Source organism: Lissotriton vulgaris, chromosome 1_1 (assembly GCF_964263255.1).
Source record: "Lissotriton vulgaris chromosome 1_1, aLisVul1.2, whole genome shotgun sequence".
Classification (NCBI taxonomy): domain Eukaryota; kingdom Metazoa; phylum Chordata; class Amphibia; order Caudata; family Salamandridae; genus Lissotriton; species Lissotriton vulgaris.
The window spans coordinates 86,521,334-86,537,395 of record NC_141685.1 but is presented as its reverse complement, the minus strand read 5'-3'; the positions used below and the strand labels follow the sequence as shown (position 1 = coordinate 86,537,395).

The window sequence follows — 16,062 nt, the reverse complement described above, 5'->3', positions numbered from 1 at the left end:
CGAATGGCCGGCGCCTCCGCCCCCGGTCGCCCCAGTCGAAACCACCGACCGTGCCGTCCCCCCAGAACCAGCTCAACCTCCAGACCTCGCTGGCCTCGACCAGTGGCATCAAGAGGGGGGGCCCACACAAGAGCAGTTTCGCCAAGAGCAGAAAACCTGTCCCTCCCTCGAGGGACTCCGCCAACAAGCCCTCGCCCAAAGCGCAGGGGATACCTCCGGAACACATTGGATCTACTGGGACAATGATCTGCTATACAGTGAACAAAGGATCGCGGAGTTGGGGGCCAGCCGAGTGCTAGTGGTGCCCCTCCGTTTTAGAGACTTCTTGCTAAACCTGGCCCACGATGTCCCCCTGGCTGGACACCTGGGTCAGGATAAAACCTACAGCCGCCTGGTGACCCACTTCTTCTGGCCCAAAATGAGGAACGATGTACTCCAGCATTGCCGATCTTGCCCCACGTGCCAAGCCAGTGGAAAGAGCGGCCGCAAACTAAAAGCCCCCCTGCAACCATTTCCCGTGGTCACCACCCCGTTCGAGAGGGTTGGGATAGACATTGTGGGGCCCCTGGACCCTCGTACAAAACAAGGACATCGGTTCATCCTGGTGCTAGTGGACCACGCCACCCGCTACCCCGAGGCTGTTCCCCTGCGAACTGTGACAGCCCCGGTAGTCGGCCGGGCCCTGATGGGGATCTTCTCCCGTGTGGGCTTCCCCCGAGAAGTCGTCAGCGACAGAGGCACGAACTTTATTTCCAAATATATGAAGTCCCTCTGGCAACAGTGTGGGGTCACTTACCGATTCACGACCCCCTATCACCCTCAAGGAAACGGACTCGTTGAGCGGTTCAACCGCACGCTCAAAGGGATGATTGGGGGGTTGGAAGAGCCCCTCCGTCGCCAGTGGGATGTGCTGCTGCCGTGCCTCCTCTTCGCATATCGAGAGGTCCCCCAGAAGTCCCTCGGCTTCAGCCCGTTTGAACTGTTGTATGGACATCCCGTACGGGGGCCGCTCAGTCTAGTCAAGGAAGGCTGGGAGATGCCCCCTCTAAAGAACCCTCCAGATGTCTTCAAATACCTCCTAACCCTCCGCAACCAGACCCGACGGTTCAGAGAGCTGGCAAAAGCAAACTTGGAGGCCAGTCAAGAGGACATGAAAAAGTGGTATGACCAGAATGCCTCCTCCATCGAATTTGAACCTGGGCAACAGGTATGGGTGATGTCCCCCACCGAACCCTGCGCCCTGCAAGACAAGTGGACGGGACCCTTCAAAGTAGTCGAGCGCAAGGGTCCTGTCACCTATCTCATCGACATGGAATCTTCACGGAACCCCCTCCGGGTCCTCCACGCTAATAGACTGAAACCCCACTTTGTGCGTTCAGAACTCAGCCTCCTGATGGCCACAGACAATGGAGCCGAAGAAGACTCCGAACCCCTCCCTGACCTCCTACGGACTCGGGAGAAAGATGGCTCCGTGGATGGGGTCCGACTCTCGGAGGCCCTCACCCGGGAACAACGCCAAGAGTGTCGAGACCTTCTGTTGCAGTTCGCCAGCCTGTTTTCCCTCACCCCAGGTGTCACTTCCTGGTGTGTGCACGACGTGGACACGGGGGACAGCCCCCCTATCCGCCACCGGGCCTACCGCGTACCAGATCGGGTACGGGCCTGCATCCAGGAAGAAGTAACCAAAATGCTCACGCTCGGGGTCATCGAGCCCTCAGACAGCCCCTGGGCCAGCCCAGTAGTACTGGTCCCCAAAGCAGCCACTCCCGGCACCACACCGGAACTCCGGTTCTGCATCGACTACCGGGGCTTGAATGCGGTCACCAGAACAGACGCACACCCCATCCCCCGGGCAGACGAACTAATCGACCGCATGGGAGCTGCCCGCTACCTCAGTATTTTCGACCTGACGGCGGGCTACTGGCAGATCGGCCTCACACCCCGGGCCCAAGAACGATCTGCATTTTCCACTCCTGATGGCCATTATCATTTCAAGGTCATGCCCTTCGGCATGAAGAATGCTCCAGCAACATTTCAGCGGCTCGTCAATCAGGTCTTGGCCGGGCTCGAAGGATTCAGCGCCGCCTACCTAGACGACATCGCTGTGTACAGCCACCATTGGTCCGAGCACCTCCACCACCTCCGAGCGGTGCTACAGGCCCTTCAGCGGGCTGGCCTCACGATCAAGGCCAGCAAATGCCAAATTGGTCAGGGGTCCGTAACCTACCTCGGACACCAGGTGGGAAGCGGCCTGGTGGCCCCTCTGCAGCTCAAGATTGCCGCCATCCAGTCCTGGCAGCCCCCCATCACCCAGACCGAGGTACGCGCCTTTCTGGGACTCACGGGCTATTACAGACGGTTCGTGAAAGACTATGGTACCATAGTGGGGCCCCTCACAGAACTCACGTCCAAAAATCAACCCAAGAAGGTCAACTGGACCCCAGATTGTCAAACAGCCTTCGAACAACTGAAGGCCGCCATGTGCTCCGCCCCTGTGCTCCAGGCCCCCGACTACAGCCGGGAATTCGTCGTCCAGACGGATGCCTCCGACCACGGCATTGGGGCGGTCCTGTCTCAAGTGGACACCGAAGGCCTTGATCAGCCAGTGGCCTTCATCAGCAGGCGACTCCTACCTCGAGAACAACGCTGGAGCACCATCGAGAGGGAGGCCTTCGCTGTGGTATGGGCCCTCAAAAAGCTCCGGCCCTACCTCTTTGGCACACACTTTCGGGTGCAGACCGACCATCGACCCCTGCAGTGGCTGATGCAGATGCGGGGGGAAAACCCGAAACTACTACGTTGGTCCATCTCCCTACAAGGGATGGACTTCACTGTTGAACACCGGCCTGGGCCAGATCATGCCAACGCGGATGGCCTGTCCCGCTTCTTCCGCCTCGACGAGGAGAGTCCCCAAGAGGATGGGTGACTCTCCCCGCCTTCAGCTGGGGGGGACGCATGTTGGACAGGCCACATGAAGGGCCGCCCCCCCTCTGCCCGACCAGGCCCGAGCCCGGTCACCCAAGTGTCACACACCACCACTTCACGTTTTCCGTCCCCTCCGGGACCCTTGCCTCTGAACTTATCGACCTCGTGGGCCCGATCCACTACTGGCCCGCGCGCCCAGCCTGGGCGCCATCTTGGACACTCCGCCACGAGGCCGCATGGCCCCCGATCGACCCCAACCCTGGGCCTGGCCAGGCCTCAGACATCCCGGCACCACCATCCACCCAGGAGGTGAGCGGACTACTTGGCAGGTCAATGGGAGAAAGAGGTGTCGATGGTTCTCCCCCGCCAGGTGCCGCTCGCCCACAACCTCCCCGGGCGCTGGCTCCACCCCCCTGCTGGGTGTCTGGACTCCCTCATCCCGGACCTCCCGACCTCCAAGTGCGAGGGTCCGGACATCAAAGGGTACCAGCCCTATAACTGGGGCAGCTCCAGAGCAGGGAGGCAGTTGTATCCTGGAGTCGAGAGACGCAGAGAAGAACTCATCCTTGACGGACTACTGGCGCTGCCGTAGCTCTGCCTTGCGCACTATCGACCTGCCTGCTGGCGCTGCCGCAACCTTCGTAATCCTTCATCGTCGTCGGGACCTGCTGGCGTGGCCGCGGACCGTTTGTAACTACCATCTTCATCGGGACCTGCTGGCTCCGCCGCGGACCGTCGCTCCTTTCGTCCATCTCGGGACCTGCTGGCTCCGCCGCGGCCCGATCATCTAGAACGCCGAAGCTCGAGGATTGAGAGCTATTTCCAGCTATTGGTAACAAGACTGTCCCGCTACCCTTTTCCCAATCCAGAGACCAGAATCGAGGGGACCCCTGAGTCCAGACCTCCTTGTACCATTCTACCGTACTTAAAGAATTGCTTATAAAGTATCGTTGAACCTTATCCTTGTGTGGTGTACGTCTGTGGGGGGGAAGTTACTTGTCTGTACGATCGCTGGAGACGGCTCTCCCCGGAGACCTCTCCCCTTATACTCGGCCGACCCTCCCGGTCCGTCTAACAGACTGAAATATAGCTTTTTTACAACACAACTAAGTGTATTGCGCAGCAAAATAAACATAAAAATAAAAATGTTAGGGGAAAAAAGCGAAGAACCTGGTGTGGGGGGGGGGGGCTTGTCGAGAGATACTTTATAGGGAAGTAAAGTTTGGGAGATTTTTTAGCAATTTACAAGGCATTGTATGAAAACATGGATGTATAGCAGAACATTAATTAAGGAACTGCTTATGATAGAGCGCGCAGGTCACCCGGCTCTGATTTTACCAGATTTTCACACACTTGGGCCCATGACGTGATTGAATTTCTATATTTTGCGAGTCGGGCAAGTTTACGCACTACTATCAGTATTTTGAGGGTGTACTCTGAAACCCTATTACCATGGCACCTGATTTACCGCAGGTACTTACTCTTCCTGATAGATCAGAAGCTATTAGAGTGTAGGTGACAAGATAATTCTAGACATATATTCTTTTCATTAAATACCACTTTGTAAGTCTTTCAAAAGACCACAGACACCTGAAGGGTTTTTAAGAGTTTATATAAGGAGTAAATTCAAAGTGACAAGAATACAAGGCAGATGCAAATCAAAACATCAATAATCAGGATTACAAGAATGATATAACTATGGATAAGGGCAAGCACCATTGAGTGCAAATGGGAATTCTATTGGGTAAGGGTAACAGGGAACATGCTATTAAATTTCAGGCTTATACTAGGGACGATAAGTTTATACCACATTAGTCAGTGAATTCTTCAAGGCCTACAAGTGATTCAAACCCTAATCTTAAACTGTCTAACTTAGATCCTAAACATCAATAATATTCATCACACTATTCAAGCAAAGCAGTTTCAATGTGCCCTATAGGAAGGGGAAAAATGGAACATACTAATAAACAGTTAACATAGGCAATTTTAGAGAGGTCAGAGAGAATATCATGGGCATAGAGGCTTTATTAAAGAGCAGGAAGGAAAGGATAGCATACGGACACCCACGGATATATTTACCTAGGACAGGAATGAGGACTAACCCTGGCCACGGGTCAGCTTCGGGAAAAGACAAGGACAAGGACCCTCAAGGATTTAGGACATCAGTAGGTGAGCAGGTACAGCTCACGGGAAATCAGGACAGGATACCCCTCAGGACTTTGGGTCAGGACTGGGCTCACCAAAGGGCACGACCAACACCTGCAGCTTTGGATGCAACGCCTGCGCTACCCCCTCTCTGCACGGAATCCACCAGTAACCCCGATTGGGTTCTCGAATCTCTCAGCAAAGTGCTTCGCCAGCACTTAAGACTCTTTCCACCCCTTGGAGTTTGTGGAAATTTGGACAGAGCGCTCCGCAGCCCTCTGTATCAATCACCTATAGTGTCGTGGGGTCGGTGACAGGTCAGCTATTCGGACAGGTCGGACAATTTTCCCTAACTAAACTAGGCTAGATATACCCTTTTTTGGGTCCCCAGACCACCAACAAATGTTGCAAGTGACAAGGTCCCAACTTACGATTGGTCAGGGGAGGTGGTTAGGTCATAGTCACCACCTAAAATTCTGGGTTCCCATATTAAATATTCAAATGACAGTACCCACCCCTTACATTCCAGTTCCCAGGGTATGAGAAAGGTGTAAAACAATAGAGTGCACTTAAGAATATACATTTGCATCAGTTTTAGGTACAGCCGAATTCTCTTCCCAGTGCATGGAAGATGTTCTCAGGCGCATCTCAGCTTCAGGAGCCAGCTGGCTTGGGCTTGCTTCTGCGCGGTTCGGCTTTTCCCTCATCACGTGACAGGGTAGTAGGAGGTTTCAAAGATGGCGCCGCTCCCCACTCCCAGGCCCCAAATACACGGTACATGAAAAGTAAGCGAAAACAAATTAATATGTTTAGTGTTCCAATTCATCCTGATAGTCAGTATCTCTTCGGATTCAGTTTAAATGGACGAAGCTTTAAATTTACGAGAGCTCCCCAAGGTTTTACAGAGAGTCCTAGCATTTACAGCCAAGCATTAAAAAGACAGCTAGACAGTATTCATATGCCTACCAACACTGCACTGCTCCAATATGTAGACGACATCCTAATTACAGCACGATCAGAACCAGACTGCGAAAATGCATCACGGACGGTTTTACACTTTCTGGCAGACAAGGGGCACAAAGTGTCCCCTTCGAAGTTGCAATTCTGTGCACAGCAAGTGATATACCTTGGACACTTGCTGTCCAAGAGGGGTAGACAGCTGACACAAGAACGTATTCAGTTAATTGCTAGCCTTTCACAGCCCAAGACACAAAAGGAAGTACGGGCCTTCATTGGCCTCACTTCATACTGCAGGCAGTGGATTCCCCAATATGCCTATCTAGCCAAACCACTCATACAATTGACAACACAGGAGGCAGCGTCTTCGACTGTCCTCCCTTGGACACAAGAACATACCTTGGCATTTGAGGAATTAAAAAGAGCATTATGTCAAGCGCCAGTTTTAGCGACTCCAAGTTACAGCAAACCCTTTATGCTTTTCGTAACTGAACGGGATGGAACAGCATTATCTGTCCTCACACAAGATCAAGCAGGAAAACACAAGCCTTGTGCTTATTTTTCTAGTACACTGGACCCAGTGGCCCAGGCTCTGCCTGCGTGCCTGAAATCGGTTGCAGCAACAGCCCTAGCCATAAGACAAAGTGACTCGATAGTGCTGGGACACCCCCTGACAGTACAGGTACCGCATGCAGTGGAAGTTCTCTTGAACAGGACACAGACACAACACTTGACCGTAGCGAGACTGACAGGATATGAACTGACGTTATTTCAACCACACATAGAGATCAGACGATGTAACATTCTGAACCCTGCTACACTTTTGCCCTCAAGTACAGTAGACACCGCACCACATGACTGTGTGGAAGTAATGAATATAGTGACGAAACCAAGACAAGACCTGACAGATGTTGCACTTCCAGACCCTGACCTAACACTCTATGTAGATGGATCATGCATGAGAACGAGTGCAGGAGAATTAGTGGCGGCATATGCCGTGACCACTGCTACTGAAGTCATAGAGACACAAAGAATAGACACACTGTCAGCACAAGCAGCAGAGCTCATCACTCTGACACAAGCCTGCATAAGAGCTAAGCACTTGAAAGTGAACATTTATACAGATTCACAATATGCTTTTGGCGTAGTTCATGACTTCGGAGTACTGTGGAGGGAGAGAGGTTTCTTGACCTCTCATGGGGCCAAAATTCAGCACGGCCCGCTTATTCAGGCCCTGTTGGAAGCAATACATTTACCTGCAGCCATAGCTATCCTGAAATGCAAAGCACACACCAAAGTTACAGACACCATTTCCCAGGGTAATGACCTGGCAGACCGAACTGCTAAACTTACAGCCCAGACACCAACAGACACGACAAGGACAGAGGTACAACTACTGACAAAAAGCATGACAGTCAGGGATCCTTCTCAAGATGTACTCGACATACAGACACATGCCACTTCAGATGAAATAAAGAAATGGACTGAACAAGGAGGGGTCCAGACTGACCAAGGTTGGATGACTAAGGGAAAAGCCACATGGTTTCTTCCAGATTCCATGGTACAAGTGATCATAAACACAACACACAGTCCAGCACACTTGGGAGAGAAGGCAATGATAGACAGCTTACAGAATATCTGGTTTAACAAGCACCTGCGTGCAGCAGCGAAACAAAAAGTAAGAACATGTATGATCTGTTGCCAGTTCAATACAGGTAAAGGCATTCCGGTGGAACAAGGCGGATTTCATCCTCCTGACCACCCTTTTGAGGTCCTCCAGATGGATTATATCCAAATGGACAGATGTAGAGGTTACAAGTATGTCCTGGTAGTTGTGTGTGCACTATCTAGATGGACAGAAGCGTATCCAGTCTCAGATTATACTGCTGTGACAACCGCCAGGCAATTGGTGCGCAAATTCTTCCCTAGATACGGATTGCCCCGTGTCGTTTACTCAGACAATGGTCAGCCTTTTTCCTCTGAATTAATGAAACAAGTGTCTCTTCTGTTAGGATATAACTGGAAGTTCCACTGTGTACGACACCCTGAAGCAGCAGGCCTTGTAGAAAGACATAATCAGACAATAAAGACGAAACTAGCAAAGATCTGTGCAGAAAAAGGCGTGGATTGGATGGTAGCCCTGCCGGTTGCCCTCTTTTACATGCGTATGGTAGCCCATTCCAGAACAGGCCTATCACCATATGAAGTGGTTTTCGGTAGACTGCCGAATATGTGGGGTACGCCTATGCCTAAGAAAATAACTGATGTTGACAGTAACATGCTTACAGATTACCTGGCTTCCTTGATGTCTGCACTACTCTCTTGTCGTTCACAGGTTGCCGCCGCCTTCCCTGACAACACCCAGGTCAAGGAGCACGCCATAGCACCAGGCGATTTCGTGTTCGTCAGGAACTTTGATCGATCAAGCCCCCTTGAACCGCGTTGGAAGGCGCCGAAGTTAGTGTTACTAACAACGAGGACAGCCATCAAAGTCGAAGGGTGAAAAGGATGGCTTCATGCCCATCATTGCAAAAAGTACTTTGGAGACTCTGGAACTTTGGTAAAGAATAAAGACATTACAGACTTTGAGCCCCCTTTGCTAGAAAAGACTCCACAGCAAGAGTACAGGTCCAAATTACGATCTAGAAAGCCAGACGACGTTTAATTGTTTAAGCCCACTAGGTGGTGAATCGGTTAAACAAGATTTCTGACGTGTATAAGATTGCGGACAATAATAGTAGAAAGAGCAAAATGAAAGAGAAATACTACAAGATATTACGTAGTAGATGTATAGTATCTTTGATTCTTCTTTCTCTTCTGTGCATCACTATAATCTGTGTCAGCTTAATACTACATGTTTTCTTTCCTCCTGTTGCCTCACATATACACTTTTCCATTAATGACACCGTAGAGCATACATTTAGTGAACTGCCACCCCATGAACTGTCATATCGACTAGCCCTGCGCAACAATACTTTCATTCGAATGTTGCACCGCTCTCATTAGACCAGCAATGCGACCGATTGCTGGGTATGTGGTCAACTCCCGCCTTATCAGAAGACGAAGGGAGTTCTGCCCTTCTTCCCTTTTCCGTTCTCCCACAATGGCTCGTGCGGAGCATGGTTTGCCTTAATGTCATCACTAGACAGAAAGTCCATAGTTTACCAGGGTGACTGGATATACGGAAACTTGAATAAAGTAATGAATGAGGCATGTTTTCCAGACGAAGACGGACTCCCCCAAAGGAAGGGGACCGATCTAGAAAATGAAGAGTACGAGCAAGGAAATGCTTCCCTCAGCTTTATAATGCTGAATGTTCAGCCCATGCAAAATGTAGGTCCACCGTTTATTTCAGTCCTACCAGTAAAAGGTGATTTGTGCGTTAGAAAGAAAGGATCAGTACATATGGGACACAGCGAGTGTAATGCTGTAGTAGAGTTTAATGATAAAGGAAAGTCTTCTTTCAAAGCATCTCGCCATACCTATTGCATTTGCGGTCAGACAGCCTATGTACATCTGCCCTCAGACTGGGGTGGGACATGCTATATAGCGTTCCTGCTGCCACCCATCTTTCTGGCCCCATCCCATTATCATCGAGATTCACGACTAGAGCATGTTAGACACAGGAGAGAGACCGATTCCTCCGAGATTGATCAGACTGAGACAGCTTGGGAGCAATATACAGATTTCAACAAAGGATTCTTTTTCTTCATAGGTCCCGTCCAAAACAGTAAACTCATACGCAGGTTAACAAGAACTCTGGAAGCAGTTGTGAATCAGACTGCATCTGCCCTGGCGAACTTGACCCAGGAGCAGTCTGCCATGAGACTTGTTGTTCTTCAGAACCGCCTTGTTCTTGACGTCATCCTGGCGGATAGGGGCGGGCCTGTAGGGTGATCGGCTCTAGTTGCTGCGTTTTCATACCTAATAACGTGCCATCTGTGTACGCAGCAATAACAAGGCTCCAAAAGATTGCTCATGATATACATCAAGACCCAGGCACATGGATTTTGTCCAGTTGGCTCTGGGGTGTAATATCGGCTTGGGGATGGAAAGTGTTGTCGTTCCTAGGAATAATACTGCTTATGATATTCGGCTGCTGTCTCTGTCTGCAGTGTGGCCCGGCCATTTGCGGCCTGTGTGCGAATGCCTGTGTTCCACACCCACGTATACAAAGGATCAAAGATGAACAAATGATGCTGTATGATCAAATATACGGTCTCATGAAAATAGATGTGTCCTGAAGGGAACAGTAGGGGACAAGGAGGGAATGAGGAAAAAGACATTTTACATGGCCAATGTGTCCCCTGCGTGTACCCCAACGTTTAGTGTATGTGCATGTCTCCCATGCATTTTCCCTTAGTGGCCTGAATAATGAGGCCTCTGCATTTACGTCCCACATTAGGATGCCAGTCACCAAGTCTTCCATAAAAGAAACGTTAATTTTGCATTGAGGCCCAAGTGGCCCATGTGTTTGCATTGTGCACTTTTAATATATCGTGAAGAACCCATTTTGTGACTCAGCCAGAGCTAGTCTCCGAATTAAGGTTTCATGGCTCCAGACACTCTGAGAGCTACAGCTCGTGTCCCTGAACTCGCATACCTTTGGCTAAGCCGAGTAGGGGCCCAGCACGGGGTGCCAAGACAGTATCTTGCACAACAGTTATCGGCTTGCTCTACAGAATCACATTCCTGCCTGGTGAAGGAGGTAAACTGAACCTGCAGAGATAGGGCCTAGCCTTTCTGTCTCCGTTTAAATGATTTGCAGAGCTCGCATCCATAGAAAGCCCAAAGCCCCACGCAATGAACGAAGAAATATATGCCCACACCGGCTCTTGGTGATGAGCGACCTTTGCTTCAGATAATACATCCCCGGACATAAGATATCAGATAATACCAGACGTGCTGGTCGCCCTGACACTGAAGGCCTCCCTACCAGACCAAAAGTCAGCTCCCCCCAGTTACACGTCAGTTGCACGTCATGATCAAGTTGTGCACAAAAGTAGGGCAAAGTTCTAGCTGGCCATGCAACCCCCCTCCATGTATCCACCCACCTATGACTCAACTATGACTCCTCAAGTGAACGCCCACAAGTACGCCCTCATGCACGCCCACATGTTTCTTATCTCTCTTTCTCTTGCTCTGCCTGGAGCGCTCCTCCCTATGTACGAATTGAATGTATAAATATTGTACTCTGTGAATAAAGTTTAGAAGACCCTTCCTGAACCTTAGTGGTGATGGAACCGATTCTCCCCTAACTCGAGTTATTGAAATAAAGCCCTTATGAATCGGACACCACGGACTCTGCCTCTCATTTTATGCATGACCCTTTGTTTAAGTATAGAAATTATGACAGGGTAATACTTTATTTACCACATTATGTGTGGCAACCATGATGCTCTTTCCACTGTTTGGTACGGAGCTGCATTGAAAGTGCTCCCAACTCTCATTGAAGATCGTTGAATACTTCAGAAAAGATCCAATCGAGAGAGGTCATCTGGATTGCATTGCATGCTCGGTTTAAGGCAAAAACTCTGGTGCATAGACCCAAGATTTTATTATCTCCTAGGTCTACCACCAACATGGTGAGGGGACACTTTCCAAGCGAGGACATACCTGCTGCCCCTGCTGACCTGCACAGTTGCTCCTGGGTCCCTCATGCTGTAAGTCTCCTCGCCGCTGTCCTACACCATCGTGCGGCAGGAGACTACAGCTCCCAGCGAGCTTCGCGGACACTTCCGGTTTTCCGCCCTCAGTGCGCCCGGAGGCGCTACTAAAGCACAGAAGCTCCCTCGGTGGAGCGGGGGGACACTTTCCAAGCGAGGACATACCTGCTGCCCCTGCTGACCTGCACAGTTGCTCCTGGTTCCCTCATGCTGTAAGTCTCCTCGCCGCTGTCCTACACCATCGTGCGGCAGGAGACTACAGCTCCCAGCGAGCTTCGCGGACACTTCCGGTTTTCCGCCCTCAGTGCTCCCGGAGGCGCTACGAAAGCACAGAAGCTCCCTCGGTGGAGCAGGGGGACACTTTCCAAGCGAGGACATACCTGCTGCCCCTGCTGACCTGCACAGTTGCTCCTGGGTCCCTCATGCTGTAAGACTCCTCGCCGCTGCCCTACACCATCGTGTGGCTGGAGACTACAGCTCCCAGCGAGGTTCGTGGACACTTCCGGTTTTCCGCCCTCAGTGCGCCCGGAAGCGCCACTAAAGCACCGACGCTCCCTCCGCGTCGCGGAACGCGCGCGGGACCAGCCGGGCTAAGCCCGGGCAAAGGGCGGGCCCTCTGTGGCCCTCAGAGGCACGAGGAGGACGGGACGGGGCCACCCCCTTGACTTCATCACAGCGCCAAGGCAATGACTTTCCGATTCCGCCTGACATTCTGGTAAGGGATTACCGCACTGGACATCAGTCGAAAACTCCCAAATATCCCCAGTTTGTCTTGTGGCCTTGCTATACTCTAACGTTAGTACACCCCATGATGCCTCGTAAGGGGGTGACCAATAAACCTACCAGCCAGAGAGGCTTACGTTCTGGGTCACAAGATCGTTGTAGATCATCTCCGCCCACCGCTATTACGAATGAACCTTGTAATAATACAGATAGCATATCCACCAACCTATCTCCTGACCCAACGAATGGTATAGCGCAACACCTCTCGCTGTTGGACGGGTTAAACTCCCTCTGTAAAACTAGTTATGCCACTGTGGAAGTTAGAAATGAAATCAAAAGTCCCCCACCCTGCTCCGCTAAACGAATCAATATATCAACACCTATTGCCAGCGCACTGGAACACCCTCTATTACCCAAAAACGCAAATACACAATTTAAAGTACTTCCCCAGTCCTTATCCAGCAAAAGGAAGTGGGAAGGGGTCAATCCGTTAGGGAATAAACCAAAACTACAAAAATGGGCGTTCTAGCCCCCATTGACTGCAACTAACCCTCCTCTAAACTTGGAAGAAAAATTAGACCAACTGGTAACTTCCTTCAATTCGAAATTTTTGTCCAAAATTGAACAAATGGTTAGATCGCTCTTCTCCCCACTGATTGACAAAATTACCACTCTTGAGGATAGGCTGCTGGGAATAGAGAAAAGTATTAAGGTCAACCTAACTCCCATTGCAAAATCTGTAACACCAATCTGTTCCAACCAACCTGGCACAAATAGTAACAATCAAACTCATCCCCTAGTCTCTAATTTACCACCCCCTACTGCCCCTAAAGTCTACCCCAAACCTGGTCCTTTACAATACACTGCTACAAGAGTTTAGCTTTATAATACAACTCGTATACAGCTACCTCCGGAGGCGGCACCCTTCGTGTGTGTTCTTGCGGGAGTCCCAGCACTCAAACATGGAAAAACTGAGTGGGAACAAGACCTACTAAATAAAGTTACGCATTGGCTAACTAAAAATAGGCCCCTGCCCCTAGATCTTGATGGTACAATCATGTCTGTTAGAAGGGTGGGTTGGCTAGGCCCCCTACAAAAAGATATTGACAGTGACCTAGTTCTAATAAAATTTAGAATCAGTCTAATCGTTCCCTACCTGCAAACTTTGTGTCCCCGTGAAGGTGATGGCCTTATATCCATCTGGGATCTACATGATTTTTATCCAAGCATGGCATACCCCCCTCGCCTAAAACTAAAGGCAGAGACAGCTTACTCGAGGGGTAGAAACATCCGTGCATTGAGCGGCCGTGGCTTCTCTGACTTCAATTACCCTGTAACAATGCACATTGGCCATAAGTATGGAAAACTATGAAGCTAAGGAACTTACTCCTGCAGCTTGGACAAATGTTTTTATCTTTATGTCATTTTGTGCTTTTGTATGTAACTTTTATTATGATTGCTGTTGTTGTTTTTTTAATTGTAGGCTTTTATGATTTTAAAACCAAAATCGAATAAAGCTAAAGAAAGAAAGAGGTTGTCAGAATTAGAAAAAACATTAGAGTTCTATATTACTAGAAAATGGGTTTCTCCGATGACCTTGAGGCAGAGAAAACTTAATGAGAACATAGAGATCTAGACCTTAAAGGCACTCCACTCCTGGCGACCCTAAACCTATTGTGCCCCATGCCCAAAAGCCATCAGAGGGGTCCAAGGTTAAAACACCTAGGCACCACCTAAGATGCCTAAGCACAAGTCCATAGAAAGTTCAGCCCTCTCCTCCCCAAAAAGTCAGCAGTTGGAGAAGCTCGAGAGTCCTTCCAGACGAGGCAAGAGCGATGTAGAGGATGCACTGAGGGTATCACCTGGACTTCAGATTATAGTCAAGTGTGAAAGGGTAAGGAGTGACAGGCTCTCTCCAAAGGGACAGTAAAACTTGGGACATTGTCTACGTCGAGGGAAAGAAAAGCCATTTGGGGGTGGAATTTGAAAGGCTAATTCGGGAAAAAAGAAATAATTAGAGGAAACGTTGGCCCTAAGGTGCTGGTTATTGAAAATCCAGCACATAGAAGGGGTGGAGTGCGCGGAGGTGTATTGGGGCGGGGGGAGAAATTCACTCTCACACATGGGCTTGACGACATGGGATTTCACATACGCAAGGACGAAACTTTGTTGGAGGATATTGAGGTAGAAGAAACAGACGCTACACCCCGAGGCCAACTCCCCAGATGACCTCACAAGGTACCACAGGGCAGGTAAGAAGGTAGCGGATACTTGTGGATTGAAGATGGAAATAGAAGAAGGCACGGTTTCTCCTGGAAACCTTAAATTCGGTGTAGAGAAAAAAAGTCTTACCCATGCTACCAAGTATAGTAAAGCGGGTAGAGATGTCTTTCGTTCTTGAAGAGCTTGACTATAATTCAACCAAAATATAGAGCCAACACAATGTATCCCAAATATATATATATATCCAGGGATAAGTTGAGGCAGACTCACTGATAGTAAGCACAGCAAGAAACAAGCATTTGCAATGCAATAGGTCTCGCATTATTTAAATTTGAGCTATTAGCATTGTAAATGGCAATTGTTTTTTGCTTTGTGCTATAGTTTTTTTTACATAAAAAGCTACATATAAAATATGTTTTATTAAAGTTATTTATGCAGTATCTAAATTTTGTTTGCATAAAAGAGTACAATAATATCTTAGTAAAAAAGTCAAATATTTTAATGGTAATTCACCAAATGTTCATTTATGTGTTGGTTTTGAAAATAGCTAAATTAATAGCTTTGTCATTTACAATGCCAATAGTTATAACTTTCGCAAATGTGACACCTATAGCATTTGTAATGCAACATTTGTATTTACGTGACTTAGATGTATTGATATTACAAATAACAATGGCTTTTCATTTTTTTTAATACTTAATAAAAGTGATTGTAATTTATAATGGCAATAGCTTAAACTTTTGTAAATAACTTTTGTGAAGATTATGTTCAGTGTATTTTATTGTAACGAAATCCAAGAACAGAAGTGAAATATTAACATCTTTTTGTGACATTTGTAATAAAGCTTGAAACATTGAGAGAACATATTTGTGCTGTGGTGGTGCTGAGTGATGCTGTGGTGGTGCTGAATGGGGCTGTGGTGGTGCTGAATGGGGCTGTGGTGGTGCTGAATGGGGCTGTGGTGATGCTGAGTGATGCTGTGGTGGTGCTATGGTGGTGCTATGGTGGTGCTGTGGTGGTGCTGAGTGATGCTGAATGATGCTGTGGTGGTGCTGAGTGGTGCTGTGGTGGTTCTGAGTGATGCTGTGGTGGTTCTGAGTGATAATATGGTGGTGCTGAGTGACTGTACTCACTGTCACTCTGCACTCACTGTCACTCTGCACGCACTCTGCACTCACTGTCACTCTGCACTCACTGTCACTCTGCACTCACTGTCACTCTGCACTCACTGTCACTCTGCACTCACTGTCACTCTGCACTCACTCTGCACTCACTGTCACTCTGCACGCACTCTGCACTCACTGTCACTCTGCACGCACTCTGCACTCACTGTCACTCTGCACTTACTGTCACTCTGCACTTACTGTCACTCTGCACTCACTCTGCACTCACTGTCACTCTGCACGCACTCTGCACTCACTGT

General features: G+C 49.2%; 1 protein-coding gene across 1 annotated transcript in view; it reads left to right on the top strand.

The window, feature by feature from the left end:
• Positions 1 to 14,154: 14,154 nt before the first annotated feature.
• LOC147737473 (E3 ubiquitin-protein ligase Mdm2-like) overlaps positions 14,155 to 16,062 on the top strand; it is a 79,000-nt gene continuing 77,092 nt past the window's right edge. The window contains exon 1 of the mRNA XM_086924161.1: positions 14,155 to 14,310. Coding sequence (XP_086780287.1) covers positions 14,155 to 14,310 — 156 coding nt within the window. The remainder of the gene's footprint in view (positions 14,311 to 16,062) is intronic.